The sequence below is a fragment of the Monodelphis domestica genome, chromosome 5 (assembly GCF_027887165.1).
Source record: "Monodelphis domestica isolate mMonDom1 chromosome 5, mMonDom1.pri, whole genome shotgun sequence".
NCBI classification, from domain to species: Eukaryota; Metazoa; Chordata; class Mammalia; order Didelphimorphia; family Didelphidae; genus Monodelphis; species Monodelphis domestica.
In genome coordinates, this window is record NC_077231.1 from 78,330,786 (window position 1) to 78,347,644 (window position 16,859).

The 16,859-nt window shown below is 39.5% G+C and overlaps 1 protein-coding gene across 4 annotated transcripts in view; it reads right to left on the reverse strand.

The window, feature by feature from the left end:
- Window positions 1-16,859, reverse strand: part of TMCC3 (transmembrane and coiled-coil domain family 3) — a 397,001-nt gene that overhangs the window by 56,902 nt on the left and 323,240 nt on the right. Inside the window, exon 1 of one of the 4 annotated variants that reach the window (XM_056798650.1) lies at window positions 1,193-3,709. The exons of 2 other annotated variants lie outside the window; for them this stretch is intronic. In XM_056798650.1, coding sequence (XP_056654628.1) covers window positions 1,193-1,300 — 108 coding nt within the window. In that variant the 5' untranslated portion in view covers window positions 1,301-3,709. Of the gene's footprint in view, window positions 1-1,130; window positions 3,710-16,859 lie in introns of those variants that run through there. One more of the 4 variants, XM_056798651.1, reaches the window with a different exon arrangement.

Below are 16,859 nucleotides of genomic sequence, written 5' to 3' on the forward strand. Positions count from 1 at the left end.
GGAAGGAAGGAAGGAAGGAAGGAAGGAAGGAAGGAAGGAAGGAAGGAAGGAAGGAAGGAAGGAAGGAAGGAAGGAAGGAAGGAAGGAAGGAAGGAAGAAGTCCCTGCCCTTAAGGAGCTCCCAGTCTAATGGGGGAGACAACATACAGATGAGATACAGACAGGATAAAGTGGAGAGTAGTCTCAGAGGGAAGGCATTAAGGGGGATCAGAAAAGGCTTCCTGTAGAAGGTGGGAATTATAGCTGAGACATAAAGGAAGTCAGGAAACAGAGATGAGGAAGGAGAGAATACCAGACATGGGGGAGAGCTAGTGAAAATCCTCAGAGTTGGGAGCTTCAGACCTCTTCTAGGTTGAGAGATGGTGGACTATGGATACAAAATATGGTCTACACTGTCAGCTGTGGTCTCAGTGATTTTGCTGAACTGCTTTTTTTGGTACAAGAGAAGGTTCATATTAGGAGGAGGAAGAGGAGGGGAGCAGAGCTCATCAGGCAAGAATCATGTTGTGATAACAAAAAAAGGCTTTGGAAAAGCAAAAACAAAAAAATTTAAAGGGCAAATCACTCTCTCACATACAATTTTTTTTTAAATAATTATTTTGGAAATCTTAAGAGAAGAGAAACCAAAACTCAGTTTGTTGATTAAGCATTTCTTAAAATAGTTAAACTTGAACATTGATCCTTCTTGGTCTGCCCAAACTTTTATTACTTTTAAAATATGAGATCTTCATTATATGGTAGAAACATCATCTCCAGTTACCTGGGGAACATAGTACTAGAGAGAAAACCACCACCCAGTGCTAATTAACAAGCATTTTTGCCTTCATGATGGGAAGGTGATGAGCTGGAAGGAGGGAGAGAATTCAAAACTAAAAAACTTAAAAAAAATTAATGTGAAAAATAAATGACAAAAGTATTTTTGAAGAAAGTCAATGAACACACATTTCCTGATTTTCAGGCCCTGTTCTAGGCATTGAGGATAAAAAGATAAAGGCCAAAATATCCCCTGTTCTCAAGAAGTTTACATTCTAACCCAGATCATATATCCAAAGAGCAAACATGAGACACATTTAAAAAACACACAAACTGAACTACTTAAAATGATCACAAAACTCCTCCCTTCTTTCCCACCTGCTTGTCTTTGCCAGGATGTCTCCAGGATCTGGTCCCAACTATCCATTATCCCCATTCACCTGCTGAAATCTGCTTTTTCCTTCGAGGCTCAGTCTTCTCATTAAAGTTTTCTTTGATACCCTCAGCTTAGAAAGTCCAAAACTAGGTGATAGCCCAAGAGCAGTCATGGAGGAAGGAGGAGAGCCAAAAGTTCAGTGTGGCTGGAGAACAAGAGGAAGAGAAGGAGACTGATCTATGGTTGAAGCCAGATTATTGGGGAGGAGGAGTGGTGCTAAAGATCTGCATTTTATTCAGTGGGGTTAATGAGGAATCACAGAAGAGTTTAGAACAGGAGTGACCCAGTTAGTCAAACCTGTGTATTAGGAGACTATTTTTACAGCTGGGTGAAGAACCGGTCACACAATGAATGGAATGACAGAAGGGAAACAGTCCAGGTAAGACATGAAGATGGCCACCATTGGATGGGTGGCCCTAAGAATAGTAAAGAGCCACAAGATGACATGCAATGGAAACTTACAAGAGAGGACACAGAACATGTAAGGTAGAGGGAAGAATTAAACATGACAACAAGGTTTTAGAGTATATCTGGAAGGGGTGAGGGGATGCTGGTACCATCAAAAGAAAAAAGGAAGTTGGGAATAAAGGGTAGTTTTGAAAGGTAAATGAATTTTTTTTAAATGCTGAAGTGTCTGGAACTTGGATATTTGTATGGAATGCCCAGCATGGTGTTGGAAATGGAAGACTAAAGCTTGAGAGGGAAACTGAGGCTGGAAGCACAGATGTCTGGAAAATGTCATAAAGGTGATAGTTGAAACTCTGGGGATGGATAAGACTGGCAAAGGCCACACAAAGAACTCTCCCTAACTGAAGTGGGCAGGGGGGAGAAAGGGGAGGGGTGTCCAAACAAGAGGCAGCAATAAAGCTTCTTTAAAAGTTACTCATTGCTCTTAGGGCAGCTAGGTGGTTCATAAGATAGAGAGGGAAATGGGAGACCCTGGATTCAAATCTGATCTCAGATACTTCCTAGCTGTGTGTGACCCTGGGCAAGTCATTTAACCCCAATCGCCTAGCCTTTACCACTCTTCTGCCTTGGAATTGATAATTAGTATTGATTCTAAGGTGGAAGGTAAGATTTTTTTTTTAAGTTGCTAATTATTCTTAGGGCAGCTAGATGAAACAAACAGTGGATAGAGCACCAGACCTGGAGCCAGAAAGACTCATCTTCCTGAGCTAAAATCTGGCCTCAGACACTTACTAGTTGTGTGATCCTGGACAATTCACTTAACCTTGTTTGCCTCAGTTTCCTCTTCTGTAAAGTGAGCTGGAAAGGAAATGGCAAACCACTCCAGTATCGCTTCCAAGAAAACTCCTTATGGAGTCACAAAGAGTCAGACAAGACCGAACTTGCTCTTAGGGAAATTGGAGAAGTGGAGACTATATTTGGATGTGATAATATGACACAATGTAATGTAATATAATATATTCTCATATAATATAATATAACTGGAGAATATATTAGAGCCTGGGCTAGAGGTAAAGAAAGGCCTTAGTCCTGCCTTGCTGGCAGGTCAGTAACTTCCCCTCCAAAATCCTCCCAAGTGAGTACCATTAAAACCAAAGGAGCTGCAGAGAAGATTTAGGACTGAACTTTTATTTGAAAAACCAAAGTTAAACATAAAATCTGAAATCTGAAGGGAAATCTTTCATGCAGGTTTTAAAAGGGCTACCTCAGGTTCTGCAGAGCACTCAAGATTATGGATCTCATCTGAAAATGCCAACATAAATATGTATTCTAGAAGTTTTCTTCCCTAAGGGCTGCTCCTAACAAAGCATGTCGTATTTTATTTTATTTTTTAAACCCTTACCTTCCGTTGTAGGATACATACCAAGTATTTTATATTATAATATATATAGATAGATAGATAGAATAAAGCAATGATAATACCTAAAAGAATTAGGTATTGGTGATCGCTGGTCTGGATTCTTGTTTTATTCAAAACAAAACTAAGGAGCCAAATCTTAATCTTGCAGACTTTCCAATAGATGTTTGCTGTCATCAACAATAGGGTCAACTGTCCAATGGGCCTCCCCATTATGGACAATGGAATTCTAACAGCTCACAGGCCTTTAGTGCCTGGAACATTGACCAGCACCTCGAAATTACGACATGAGTATGCTTTAAGAATTTTTTTTTCTTTTAAAGTTGGGGAGGCAGTGGAATTGCTCATTGGCTCCGGGAGGGGATTGGGAGGAGGAGAGGGAAAGAACAGGATTCATGTAACCATGGAAAAATATTATAAATTGACTGATTAAATAAACTTAAAAAAAAGAAATTTAAAGAAAAAAATAAAGTGGGGGAGGAAGATTTTGAGACCTTTGAATAGGTCAAAGTTCTCATGATGTAAAGAAAAACAATTCATGCAGCGACCAATTATGACTTTGTCATTGAAGTATGCCACCACCTACTTCTTAGGAGAGAGGTCAGTAGATGACAGATGAAGACCTGGAGAGATCTAAGAGATAACAGAGCCCAACCCTTTCATTTTACAGATGAGGAAAATGAGGCTACCATAAGTGGCTAAGCCATTGTCAGAGGTAGAATTTTATCCCAGGTCTCTGTGACTCCAGTGCCTATGCTCTTTTATTATATATACATTAATATACATATAATATGAGCAGATATAAACATTATTTGTATATTTTAATTTTAATTTATATAATTTAATGTTTTATTTTTTCCAGTTACACCTAAAAACATATTTAACATTCATTTAACAATTCTTAGTTCTAAATTCTCTCTCCAACCTGGGACAGTAAACAATTTGATAGTTTCTACATACACAATCGTACAAAATTTAAATAATACTGTTCATAATAATATCAATTGTAAATATCATTGTAAGGTAGGTGCCATTATTATTATCATTATTGATTAATTATTTAATTAAATTTTATAACTTTTACCTTCTGTCTTTGAATCAATACTGTGCATTGCTTCTAAGGTAGAAGAGTGGTGAGGGCTAGGCCATGGGGGTCAAGTGACTTGTTAAGTGACTTGACCCCGGTAACGCAGCTGGAGAGTGTCTGAGGCCACATTTGAACCCAGGACCTCTGGTCTTTAGGCTTGGTTTTCAATCCACTGAGCCACCCAGCTGTCCCTGGCAGGTGCTATTATTACCCCCATTTTATAAATGAGAAAACTGAGATTGAGAGTACTTTGTCTAAGGTTCCACCGCTAATAAATATCTAAGGTAGGATGGGAATTCGGGATTTGCTGACCCCAAGTCCAGCATTCTATCCACTGGGCCACCGAGCAACCTGATAGTGCACCTCCTGGTGGATTTTAGATACAGAATGAGGTACTGCAGGGCCAAAATGTTGATTAGTTTTGCCTGAGGGAGGCTCTTGGAGAGGTAGAAGGGGAGGCCATGGAAGAAAAGACAAGATTAAATAAGAGGAAAAGGAAGGATCCCAACAAAGGGTTTCCCTACAATACAACAGTCAATGGACTGTTGGGACCATTAGCCACAAGGCAATTGGTTGTCCTATTTTCTAAAAGAAGGCAGTGAGGCGGCTTGGGCCGGACGATTTTATGACCCTTGACAAGTCATTTCACTTCTGACGGCCAGAAAAAGGATCCACGGGACAAGGAGACAGCACGCCACTCCAGTATCTTTGCCAAGAAAACCCTCTGGCTAGCCACGGTTCATGAGCTCACGAAGAGTCAAACAAGGCGGAAGGACAATTTTCTAAAATAGAGCTGGTGCAATCGTTGAGCTTGGAGGCTTCCGCATGGTCTCGAGGTGACTCCGCTTTTGGAAGGCTACCTCTGGGGACCACAAACTGCGGAGGTTCTCCGTCACACTGGAGAGGATTCAAGGAAGGGACCTGGGGACAATCTAGATGTCTGGGGTCTAATGACCAGTCCAGCTCCGCCCCGCCGATTCTCATCCCAGTTTTTGTTTTTGAACTACAACATTTACTTCTCGTTTTAGGATCCCCTGGAGGCCGTGCAGAGTCAGGCTGATGGAGATCACACGCTCAAAAAGTCTGGAGAGACCCGGAGGAGAATAAAATAGGAAACCCCTATTTGGATCTGATATAGAAATCTGGGCAAGCCCTTATAATTTAAGAGTGTTTAGGAAATAATTGGAGGTCCTTTGAAATTCTGGGTAGGCAGGACACCGACAACTAGGCGAATTTGGGCTCCGTTAGACTAACTCCCACCATTTCTTTGGGTCATCTGGTAGAATACCCACTGTGCAGCAAGGTCTTGATGCAAATAATCCCAGAAGTGGTTGAAATATTTGATTTCCGGGGGCATATTTCTATTGGCCCATCATATATTCATAATATATTAATTAAATAATATAATATATTAATATATGATTATTATAACTTCAAACACTGTGAATTTGAATATAACATCAAGGGATGGAATCATCATTGGGACCCAGTGACATCATCAATGACATAATGTCCCCTGCTGACACTCGAAAGAAAAATGTTTGTTTATTTATTTTATTTTTAAGGAATGGATCCCTTTTGGTTTTACAACAAAATACATACCTTCCCCCCCTCCTTGTCTAGTTATCCTTTGAAAAAGGATAAAAAGAGGGGGGAAACCTGCATAGGAAAACTATACTTGCCAGGACATGCCATAGCTCCTGTGTCTACAATGAAAAGGTATTAAAAAAAAGATTGCCTCTTGCTTGAAAGGAAGAAGTGCCTCAATGAACTCAGTAATGCATCTGGTGAAATCTTCCTCTAACCAGTGTAAAGGCATTAAAGATGGTGTACTGATCACTAGTGTTTACCCCATTTGCTGATTAGAACAATTATTTTTTGGGAGAACAGAAAAGCTTTCTCAAGCCTGATTTAAAGGATTAGTAATCAAATATAGTAACAAAAATTTTTTTCAGAAAGAATGTCAAAATATAAGATAGTCTAATAAGCATATTTGTATTTAGTTTATAATATGTTTGACACAGAATATTAAATATAAAACAATATAAAATACTGCAGGAAAATGGTGAAAATCTGGTAAAGGATTTTTTTTAAGTAACGAGTTTTTAAAATTAATCTGTCCTTTCCATTTCCCATTAAACAAAAAAATTCAAAACCTCAGAAATCCCTCAATATATAATTACATACACCAGCAAGACAAATTCCCACATTAGCCATGTCTAAAAATGTAGAGACATCAATATTCCCTCTGTGCTATAAATGCAGCAGTCTGCACTTTTAATAAACTCTGAGCTTAGGAGCTGCAAACTGAGATTTGAGGGGGCAGCTGGGTGGCTCATTGGATTGAGAGCCAGGCCTAGAGATGGGAGGTCCTGGGTTCAAATCTGACCTCAGACACTTCCCAGCTGGGTGACCCTGGGCAAGTAACCTAACCCTCATTGCCTAACCCTTACCACTCTTCTGCTTTGGAACCAATACATAGTATTGATTCTAAGGTGGAAGATAAGGGTTTAAAAAGCAAACAAACTGAGATTTGAGGGGAGACATTGTGAGAAAAGGTAAGAAAGCCAATGAAGCTGGGGTGGTTAGGGAAGGACATGACCTTTTAATGGCAGTAAGGAAGGGGAGGGGGAGTGAAAATCAGCTGCAATTAGGTTGAAAATCTAATAGAAAAGGAGCTAAGACTGATTATCAAGGTAAAGAGAAACTCCTCAATCTCTGTAGTTCTCTTCTCCCCAAGAATGAAAATCTGAGTCCTGATGCAAAGCTCCTACTGTGATTCGGAGAGAATTTCTCTGTGAATTTTAACTTTTTAGGAGAAGGGAATGAACAAAAGGGCTCTCTCCTTTACAGATGTGGGAAATCTCATGAAATCTATAAGACCAAAAGTCTGGCTCACCATCTAATAATATTCTGGATCTGGCAGTCATTTATTAAACTCTTACCATGGGTCAGACAATGTGCAAAGAGCATAGAACACTTGATCTGGTCTACTTTGAATTCTTTTCAGTCCACCTGCCTAGCTTAACTAGCTTTTCAAACAGGCGGGTTCCCATCTGGTCAAGATCCCTTCAAGTGTATAATGGGGAACATCCGGCAACTTGCTTTCAGCTTCTAATAACCTGACTTGGGCATCTCTGAACTGAAATGCCATCGACTATTCCATTTTAGCCTGCAAAAATGAATCACTCCATTATTGATCCATGGGACTGACCAGTCTCTGATTAATAAGGCCCTTATAAGTACCGAGTCTGTAAATAGCCTCATTGACATCTTCTGGAAAAAACACCCGGCTGAAAGCTTTTCCTCTTGGATAAATATGCAGTCAATAATCAACAAGTGTACCCTTCATATTACATGAGTGACTTGGCTAAGTGTTTCCATCTTATCTAATTGGTGGTGGACTGAGTGCGTTTATTTTATTAAGGAAAACATCCTGTGATGGAACCAATCTTCAGCCTTAAACAGATGGGAAGTGACAAGCAGAATTTGATGAAGACTAAAAGTGACTGGGAGAATTAAGGGACCACCATTTATTTCCACTCGATGTAAATTCCCCTCACTTACAAGTACTTCTAACTGTACTTTCCAGTTACGGTGACAGATGACGAGCAGGGGGAAAGACCCTGTCCGATTTTTTCTACTGGATCCTAGTTCTTTGCCTTCAGAATTAGCTTTGACCCACCTTCTCTCCACTGCCCTCTGGCTACCAAGTCCTCTCTCTTCATTCAAAACAAAACAAAACAAAACAAAACAGAAAACACACATATATGTTCAAGTTAAGAAATTTATTCATGGTCCTTTTCCAGTACAATACACACAAGTGGACTCAAGGCTGAGCGCTCTCTCTCTCTCTCTCTCTCTCTCTCTCTCTCTCTCTCTCTCTCTCTCTCTCTCAGGAACAACTTTAAGACAGAAGAGGTAGGCAATTGGAGTTAAGTGATTTGCCCAGGGTCATAGCTAGGAAGAGACCAAATTTGAATACAGGTCCTCCCAATTCCATCCCTGGTTTTCTCCATTGTGCCACCTAGCTGCCCTAGACTTTATCCCTTTCTGGGGTTGGGGGGGGGGAATGGCTCTGTAGAAGTATTGTTGATATTCTCTCCCTTCCCCGTCACATTATCGAAGTCCTATGCACCCTTTTTCTGTTTTATTAAAATTTTAATTTATTTTGATTAACAAGCATTTAATTCTCCTCTCTATCAACTAAAAAAAGGGGGGGGGGGAAGAGAAAGTCCTCAAAACAAATATTATGAAAACCTCTGACAAAGATCTACTTACTCAAATATATAAGGAACTAAATCAATTGCACAAAAAATCAAGCCATTTCCTAATTGATAAATGGGCAAGGGACATGAATAGGCAACTTTCAGATAAAGAAATCAAAACTATCAATAAGCACATGAAAAAATGCAAATCAAAACAACTCTAAGGTATCACCTCCCACCTAGCAAATTGGCCAATATGACAGCAAAGGAAAGTGATAAATGCTGGAGGTGATGTGGCAAAGTTGGAACACTAATGCTTTGCTGGTGGAGTTGTGAATTGGTCCAACCTTTCTGGAGGACAATTTGGAACTATGCCCAAAGGGTGATAAAAGGCTGTCTGCCCTTTGATCCAGCCATAGCACTGCTGGGTTTGTACCCCAAAGAAATAATAAGGAAAAAGACATGTACAAGAATATTCATAGCTGCACTCTTTGTGGTGGCGAAAAACTGGAAAATGATGGGATGCCCTTCGATTGGGGAATGGCTGAACAAATTGTGATATCTGTTGGTGATGGAATACTATTGTGCTAAAAGGAATAACAAAGTGGAGGAATTCCATGGAGACTGGAACAACCTCCAGGAAGTGATGCAGAGTGAAAGGAGCAGAACCAGAAGAACATTGTACACAGAGATGGATATATTGTGGTACAATAAAATGTAATGGACTTCTCTACTAGCAGCGATGCAATGATTCAGGACAATTTGGAGGGACTTGAGAAGGAACACTACCCACATCCAGAGAAAGAACTGTGGGAATAGAAACACAGAAGAAAAACAACGGCTTGATCATGTGGTTCAAAGGGGATGTGATTGGGGATGTAGACTCTGAATGATCACACTATTGGAAATATTAATAATATGGAAGTAGGTCTTGATCAATGATACATGTGAAACCCAATCGAATTGTATGTTGGCTATGGGAGGGGAGAGGGAAGGGAAAGAATACAAATCATGTAACCATGAAAATACATTCAAAATTAATTAACTAAATAAATTTAATAAAAAAGAAAAAAACAAATATTATGTATCCTTTAAGGTCCAGTTCAAGACCAAACTTCTTCTGGGAAGTATCACACTTCTCCTCTCTAGGACTCAGTTTCCTCATCTGTAAAATGAGTGGGATGAGATTATTCTAGATGGCTTCTAAAATTCTTTTGGGTTCCAAGTCTATGATTCCCATGACCCCTACTCTAAATATACCAATGCCACAGTTCTCCCTCACATAGGGAATACTGGCAGCAGCCAAATGAATTCATAGTTGAAGCTAGTCCAGAGAAACAAGGCTGGGAGGGTTGGAGGAAAGGGCAGCCTGATTCCAAGTTTCAAAGGTCTTGGGTATGAGAATCTCATTGCTTGAACAAATTTAGTATTGCTTGTTATGGATTCTGACCTTAGCGAATGCCCAGTATCTTTGAACTCTACCCTGGATCTCAACTGCACTTGTTTCCCTCATTAGCTCAAAGATAGAGGATGCCCAGAGGCACCCAGCTAGTGCCAGGGTTAGTAATCATCCAAATTGAGCCATCTTCTCCCTCCTCTGCCTCTTCCCATGACCCCCAGTTTTCCCCTTTGAGATGTCCTCTAATTTACCCTGCCTAGATTTCATTATAGATTTTGGAATAGAATGGAAGCTCTGTGAGGGCAGGCATTAGTGTTGCCATTCTTTGCATTCTCTGTCCTTGACACAGTGGCCAGCACATAGAAATTCATCAATCCATGTTTGTTGATTGACAAAAGTCCTAGTTTCAAACTCTATTCCTGTCACTTGCCAGTTGTATGATTTTCAGTGACTAAGCTTCAACTTCGTCATCAATAGAATGATGATACTAGATTAAAAGATCATCTAGATTCCTTCTTTTGGGGTCAGATAGGTGGCTTGGTGAATTGAGAGCCAGGCTCAGAGATGGGAAGTTTTGAGTTCAAATTTGACCTCAGATACTTCCTAGCTGGGTGACCCTGAGCAAGTCACTTAACCCCTTTTGCCTAGCTCTTACCACTCTTCTACTTTAGAACAAATATTCTAAGATGGAAGGTAAGGGTTTAAAAAATAAAAGATGCTTTCTCATGCTAAATCTATGATCTTATTTAGCCATGAGGGAAATCCTTTTGTTTCACATACCTTATCCCAACATTACTTCACCTAACCCTCAACTCTGGACCCAGAAGCCTACTGTGAAAGCTCCCACCCAAGCCCACCATGTTGCAAAGGCAAGAGCAAGAATGAGTGAGGGTGAAAATCAAGTAGACAGCATTTCTTTCCTCCTCCCACTGTGTTTATTGCATATTTTTTCGCTTACTAATTTCACTCCAGAGAAGCTCTGTTTCATCCTCCAACCCCTGCTGACCCGGGAAAATGATTTCCTGCAATGTGCTTATTCTAACAAATAACACCAGAATGAAAATATTTAGATGCCCCATAGAGCTCAAGGTAATGGGATTTTACTTATTTGAGTTCAGTTTAATAAGCATTTGTTAAATGCCTACTATGTGCCAGGCACTTCAATAATCACTAGGAGTACGCAAAATGAGAAAATAGGTTTTGTTTATGTGTTTTCCCTCTTAACAGTGTCTAAGAGGCTGTTTGTTTGTTTGTTTGTTTCTACCTACCTTCTGTCTTAGGATCAATACTAGGTGTTGATTTCCAAGGTAGAAAAGCAGTAAAGGCTAGACAATTAGGGTTAAGTGACTTGCCCAGGGTCACACAGCCAGGAAATGTCAGAGGCTAGATTTAAACCAAGGACCTCCTATCTCCAAGCCTAGCTCTCTATCCTCTGAGCCATCTCATTGCCCCTAAGAGGCTCTTTAAGAAGCAAGACACTACCACCCTTCCCTACGAACCTCAGTTATGAAAATGTTCATTATTTCTAACGATTACACTGCTTTGCTATGGTTTCCCATGCAAACTCTAATATAGCATTGAACGTTTTCAATATTCATTGCTCCACTCTGGGGTGGGCTGTGATTATGACTCAGTGTAGGGGACCAGGGATGGAGTTCATTGGACGGGAGGCTCTAATGAATGCTGTGCTAAAGGGCTCCAGTAAAAATGCATCATTTGTTCTTTTGATGATGCTGTCTTAATAAATCCATTCTGTGTTTAAAAGAAACAAAACTGCTTCTCCAATGCCTCTAAAATGCATGGCAGTGACTCTGGAAGGCGAAGTCTTGAAGGCTAGAGTACCAAATCCTTTTTGCTCCCACACCAGGCTGAGATACAATCAGTACAGCTCAGAATGGTGCGCTGTATTTATAAACCAAGGTCCAACAGTAAATTCAAACGCTACTGGAACTAAATTCTACAAATTTAACAATGATCTATTATTTTACAAATCCCTTACCTTCTGTCTTAGAATCGATACTGAGTATCTATCGGTTGGTTCCAAGGCAGAAGAAGGGTAAGGATTAGGCAATTTGGGGTAAGTGACTTGTCCAGGGTAACACTGATAGGAATGGCTTGAGATCAAAGCTGCTGTCTTCAGGTCTGGCTCTCTATCCACTCAGCCAGCTAGCTGCCTCTTAAACGACCTATTTTTTAAAGATATGTACAACATGGGAATTTGTTTTACTTTACTATATATTTTTTACAAGCGCTTTGTTTTTCTCTCTAGTAGGGGGTAAAAGAGAAAAAATTGATTTTTGTCCATTAAAAAATCCCTCCCACCACTAAAGTTACCAGTGATCTCTCTTAAATGCCAAATTAAATAAATAAGTGAATAAAGTGCCAAATCAGATCTTCACCTTTCTTGAATTTTCTACAACATTTAATACTGTTGACCACCCTCAAGATGTCCTCCTTGGATATTCTATCCACTGGGGTTTCATCACATGCTCTTTGGATTCTCCTAATTATATGGTCACTACTTTTTGCTGTCCTTTGATGGTTCCTCATCTATTCCACCCCCACCCCAACCCCATCTGTCTTTTATTTGGTATGTAAAGCCCTTCACAAACTGATTCCAATATAGCTTTCCAGTCTTATTAAATTATTCAGGGCTCCTTGTCACATTCTCCACAGCCAAAGTAGCTGAGTAGATATTCCCTGTACATAAGACATGAGTCTTTGCACCTCTCTTAGGCTCTGTCCCAGGCCAGGAATACATCCCTTCTTCTCCACTTTTTAGAACACTTTAGGGATCAATGAGGTTCCATAGTGGATAGAGAGTCAGGTCTCAAGACAGGAGGTCCTGGGTTCAAATATGGCCTCAGATACTTCCTAGCTGTGTGACCCTGGGCAAGTCACTTCACCCACATTGCCCAGCTCTTCTTGTTCTTCTGCTTTGGAATAATACACAGTATTGATTCTAAGTAAAGGTTTAAAAAAAAAAGAATTTTTCAGAACCCAAGAACCACCTCCTTTTTAAAGAAACATCTCCTTCAACTGCTGGGGGCTCGCCAAATTTATTTTGCATCTATTTGTATATTGTGTATTTACTTGAATGTATATATGTTATTTCCTCCAATAGAATATAAATTCCCTTAGGGCAGATAATCATCTTTCCAATCATAGTATTTAAATACTTTGAAAACATTACAGTACTTATGTTCTTAAAATTATAATAGGTAAAGTACTCAGAAGATATTGATAAGCCCTTCCCCAATTGGTAAATGGGCAAGGGACATGAATAGGCAATTTTCAGTTAAAGAAATCAAAACTATTAATAAGCAACATAAAGAAGGAAACCCTAAGTAAATTGGGTAAACACAGAATAGTATACATGTCAGACCTTTGGGAGGGGAAAGACTTTAAAACCAAGCAAGACATAGAAAGAATCACAAAATGTAAAATAAATAATTTCGACTACATCAAATTAAAAAGCTTTTGTACAAACAAAACCAATGTAACTAAAATCAGAAGGAAAACAACAAACTGGGAAAAAATCTTCATAAAAACCTCTGACAAAGGTTTAATTACTCAAATTTATAAAGAGCTAAATCAATTGTACAAAAAATCAAGCCATTCTCCAATTGATAAATGGGCAAGGGACATGGATAGACAGTTTTCAGATAAAGAAATCAAAACTATTAATAAGCACATGAAGAAGTGTTCTAAATCTCTTATAATCAGAGAGATGCAAATCAAAACAACTCTGAGGTATCACCTCACACCAAGCAGACTGGCTAGCATGATAGCAAAGGAAAGTAATGAATGCTGGAGGGGATGTGGCAAAGTAGGGACATTAATTCATTGCTGGTGGAGTTGTGAACTGATCCAGCCATTCTGGAGGGCAATTTGGAACTATGCCCAAAGGGCACTAAAAGACTGTCTGCCCTTTGATCCAGCCATAGCACTGCTGGGTCTGTACCCCAAAGAGATAATGGAGAAAAAGACTTGTACAAGAATATTCATAGCTGCACTCGTTGTGGTGGCCAAAAATTGGAAAATGAAGGGATGCCCTTCAATTGGGGAATGGCTGAACAAATTGTGGTATATGTTGGTGATGGAATATTATTGTGCTCAAAGGAATAATAAAGTGGACAAATTCTCGTGAACTGGAATGACCTCCAGGAACTGATGCAGAGTGGAAAGAGCAGAACCAGGAGAACATTGTACACAGAGATGGATACACTGTGGCACAATCGAAGGTAATGGACTTCTCTACCAGCAGCAATGCAATGATCCAGGGCAATCCTGAGGGACTTATGAGAAAGAACACTATCCACATCCAGAGAAGAACTGTGGGAGCAGAAATACTGCTTGATCACATCGTTGGATGGGGATATGACTGGGGATTTTGACTCTAAATGATCACCCTGGTGCAAATGCTAATAATATAGAAATTGATCTTGATCACTGATACTAGTAAAACCTAGTTGAATTGCACATTGGCTATGTGAGGGGGAAATGAGAAGGGAAGGGAAGGGAAAGAATATAAATCATGTAACCATGGAAAAATAGTCTAAATTAATTAACTAAATAAAATAAATAAATTTTAAAAAGAAGATACCAATAAACTCCATGGTATGGCAAATAAAATGGCAAAGTAGAACAAATATGTTTATTCCTATATTTATTAAAAAACTTTTAATGTTTCTCCCTTTGTTGATTGGTTTTTTAGATTTTCTTTATTGTACTAAAAAGGGATTCTTCTCTATCTATGCTTTGAAGGTTTTGTTTTCATATTAATGCATGTTGTAATTTGTCAAAGGCTGCTGCATCTACATCATGTGGTTTGAGATGCTTTGTTTTTAACATCGTTCATTGTTCATTTCCTTGAACCATCTTTGGAATCCTGGTATAAACACAACCTAGAAAAAATAAGTAATTTTTTTGGATATGTTAGGTACTCAGAAAATGAACTGCTGGGTTTAGAAAAATAATAAAATCAACTTGCAATGGGTCTAAGGTAACGATCCCTCCCTTTAATAGATGAATAAGCAGCAGAATAAATCTTATGAAATACTGTTAAACTTCAAGTGTGGAAAAAAGTTTTCAGTTAAAATGTGATCGATAGATAATGGAGAGGACAAAGAAATGACTTGAGCCAACTAGGGCATGATGGTCCCTTCATTCATTTACGCAACTGTTTTTAGAGTTTGAGAGCTTACTACTTATAGTGGAAGATCAAATAATTTAAGGAACGATTAAATAAGGATTGTTGATTTCATGCCTGAGAGAAAGGTGGATTTTGTGAGTGTTGCTTCCTAAAAGAAAGGTGAGTGAGTCACTGACTGTCAGCAGGCTCTGATTTGAGTCACTGAGCATGTTGAAGTAATCCAGTAGGGGAGCAGACAGCAGCCACAGTTAATAAAACAACAGTAGTTCAATAAATAACAAGATGGCAGGAGATAGAAGGGCAACAGGAAGAATCAGTGATGGCAAGGCTTCCCCTACTGTACTTTTGGAGTGGCTAACTGGATGAAGAAAGCATGAAGTTCTTTGGAAGACTTCTGATTTTTGTCTTGTTGGACCAGCGATGGCGACTGGGCTTTTTGCAGAGGTTGGGAACATGGGTGCGGAACACTGTAGAAAATGTCAGCTTTTTTTGGTCCTTTGGTTACTTTCCTCCCATTTTTTCATTCTTTGCTTTAAGAGTCAGCTTCCTAGGTGGACAGTTTGGAAATGTAGGTGACATCAAATAGACATCATTTTAAAATGTGCCACAAGGATTTAAATTTGTCTCTCATCTTAATTTGTGAGGCTCATTATGTACTTTCTCTGAGTGTTGCAACGAAAATGATTTCTTTACATAATGGTCTGAATGATAATCCCCAGGACAAATCTCTGACAAGCATGAGCCACATCCTTGAAATAAAATAGTATGAAAAGGCGCAAATCTGAGACTCCATCAGGAAACTTCTTTTTAAAAAACCCAACAAAACACTTTCCTAGTTCCCCCATGGAGCAATGTTTTTGCTAATAGAAGCAAAAGAAAAAGGAAAAAACCTTGGAGTTTAAGCAGTTACCATTTCCTTAATTCCAATTAGCTTGTCATTTTAATGAGACTATGTTTGGAATGGGAATTCCCTGTTGAAGCAAAGAGCTCTTGGCATCCAATTTCCATGCACCAATAAAAAAATAACCTCTAAAAAAAACACCATCCTATGAACCAGTAAGAACTAATAGGCTCACAAAATCACCTTAGTGAATTTTACAATGAAAACTGTGTCAGCAGAACTGTGAACTCATGTTCCTTCCCCTCCTTTTCAGAAAACAGCCCGATACCACAGCCCTAAGCCCGGGGATATCATTTCTATTTGGAACACCTGTTTTCCATGGATCATAACTTGGGAGTGAATACCGCTCATGCCGCAGGGCTTCTCATGTATCATCCCAACCCAGTTTACCTCCTGGGTGTAAGAAGAATAGACATGGGGATTTTTTTTAACAGAGTAAAAGAATGAGCTGTGTCATCCTCTTCATCTGGGGGGAGGGGGGGCAACAAGGGCCAGGAGCCAACTTGGCAAGATTAAAGGGCTTGTGCCATAGGCCTTTCAAAGGAGTGCAAGACTTGTACAGGCTAGAACCTAGTTAGAAAGGGAAGGACGCTTTAACTTTGCAGCCACTGGGACAAGTGTACCCACGAAGGTTTTACCGAGATCCATATTTAGGTTTTGGAAGGTCACATATGGATTTACAACAATATCACCTTGTGTAATAACAGTAATGTTTGCAGAATGCTTTAAGATTTGTGAAATGAAAGAGAAGAAAAAAAGGGAGAAGAGAAAGAAGGGAATGAAGAGAGAAAAGGAAAGGAAAAGAGGGGAAAGGAAGAGAGAAGAAAGGGAAAGAAGACAGAAGGAGATGGGGGGAGAAGAGAGAGTAGAAAGGGAGAAGAGGGGAGAAAGAAGGCAAGAGCAGAATGGGCAAAAGGAGTGTTAATAGGAGAGAGTAAAAAAAGAGGACTTAGGAAAAGAAAGAAGACAAAGAGATAAAGAGGAAAGCTAATAGTGGGCATACACAAAGACAGAGACATCCTGGCTAATTTGCCCCTTTCCTACTCCCTTTTGAGACACAATAGAATGTTCACATTTCAAGCTCAGGGTTGAAGGA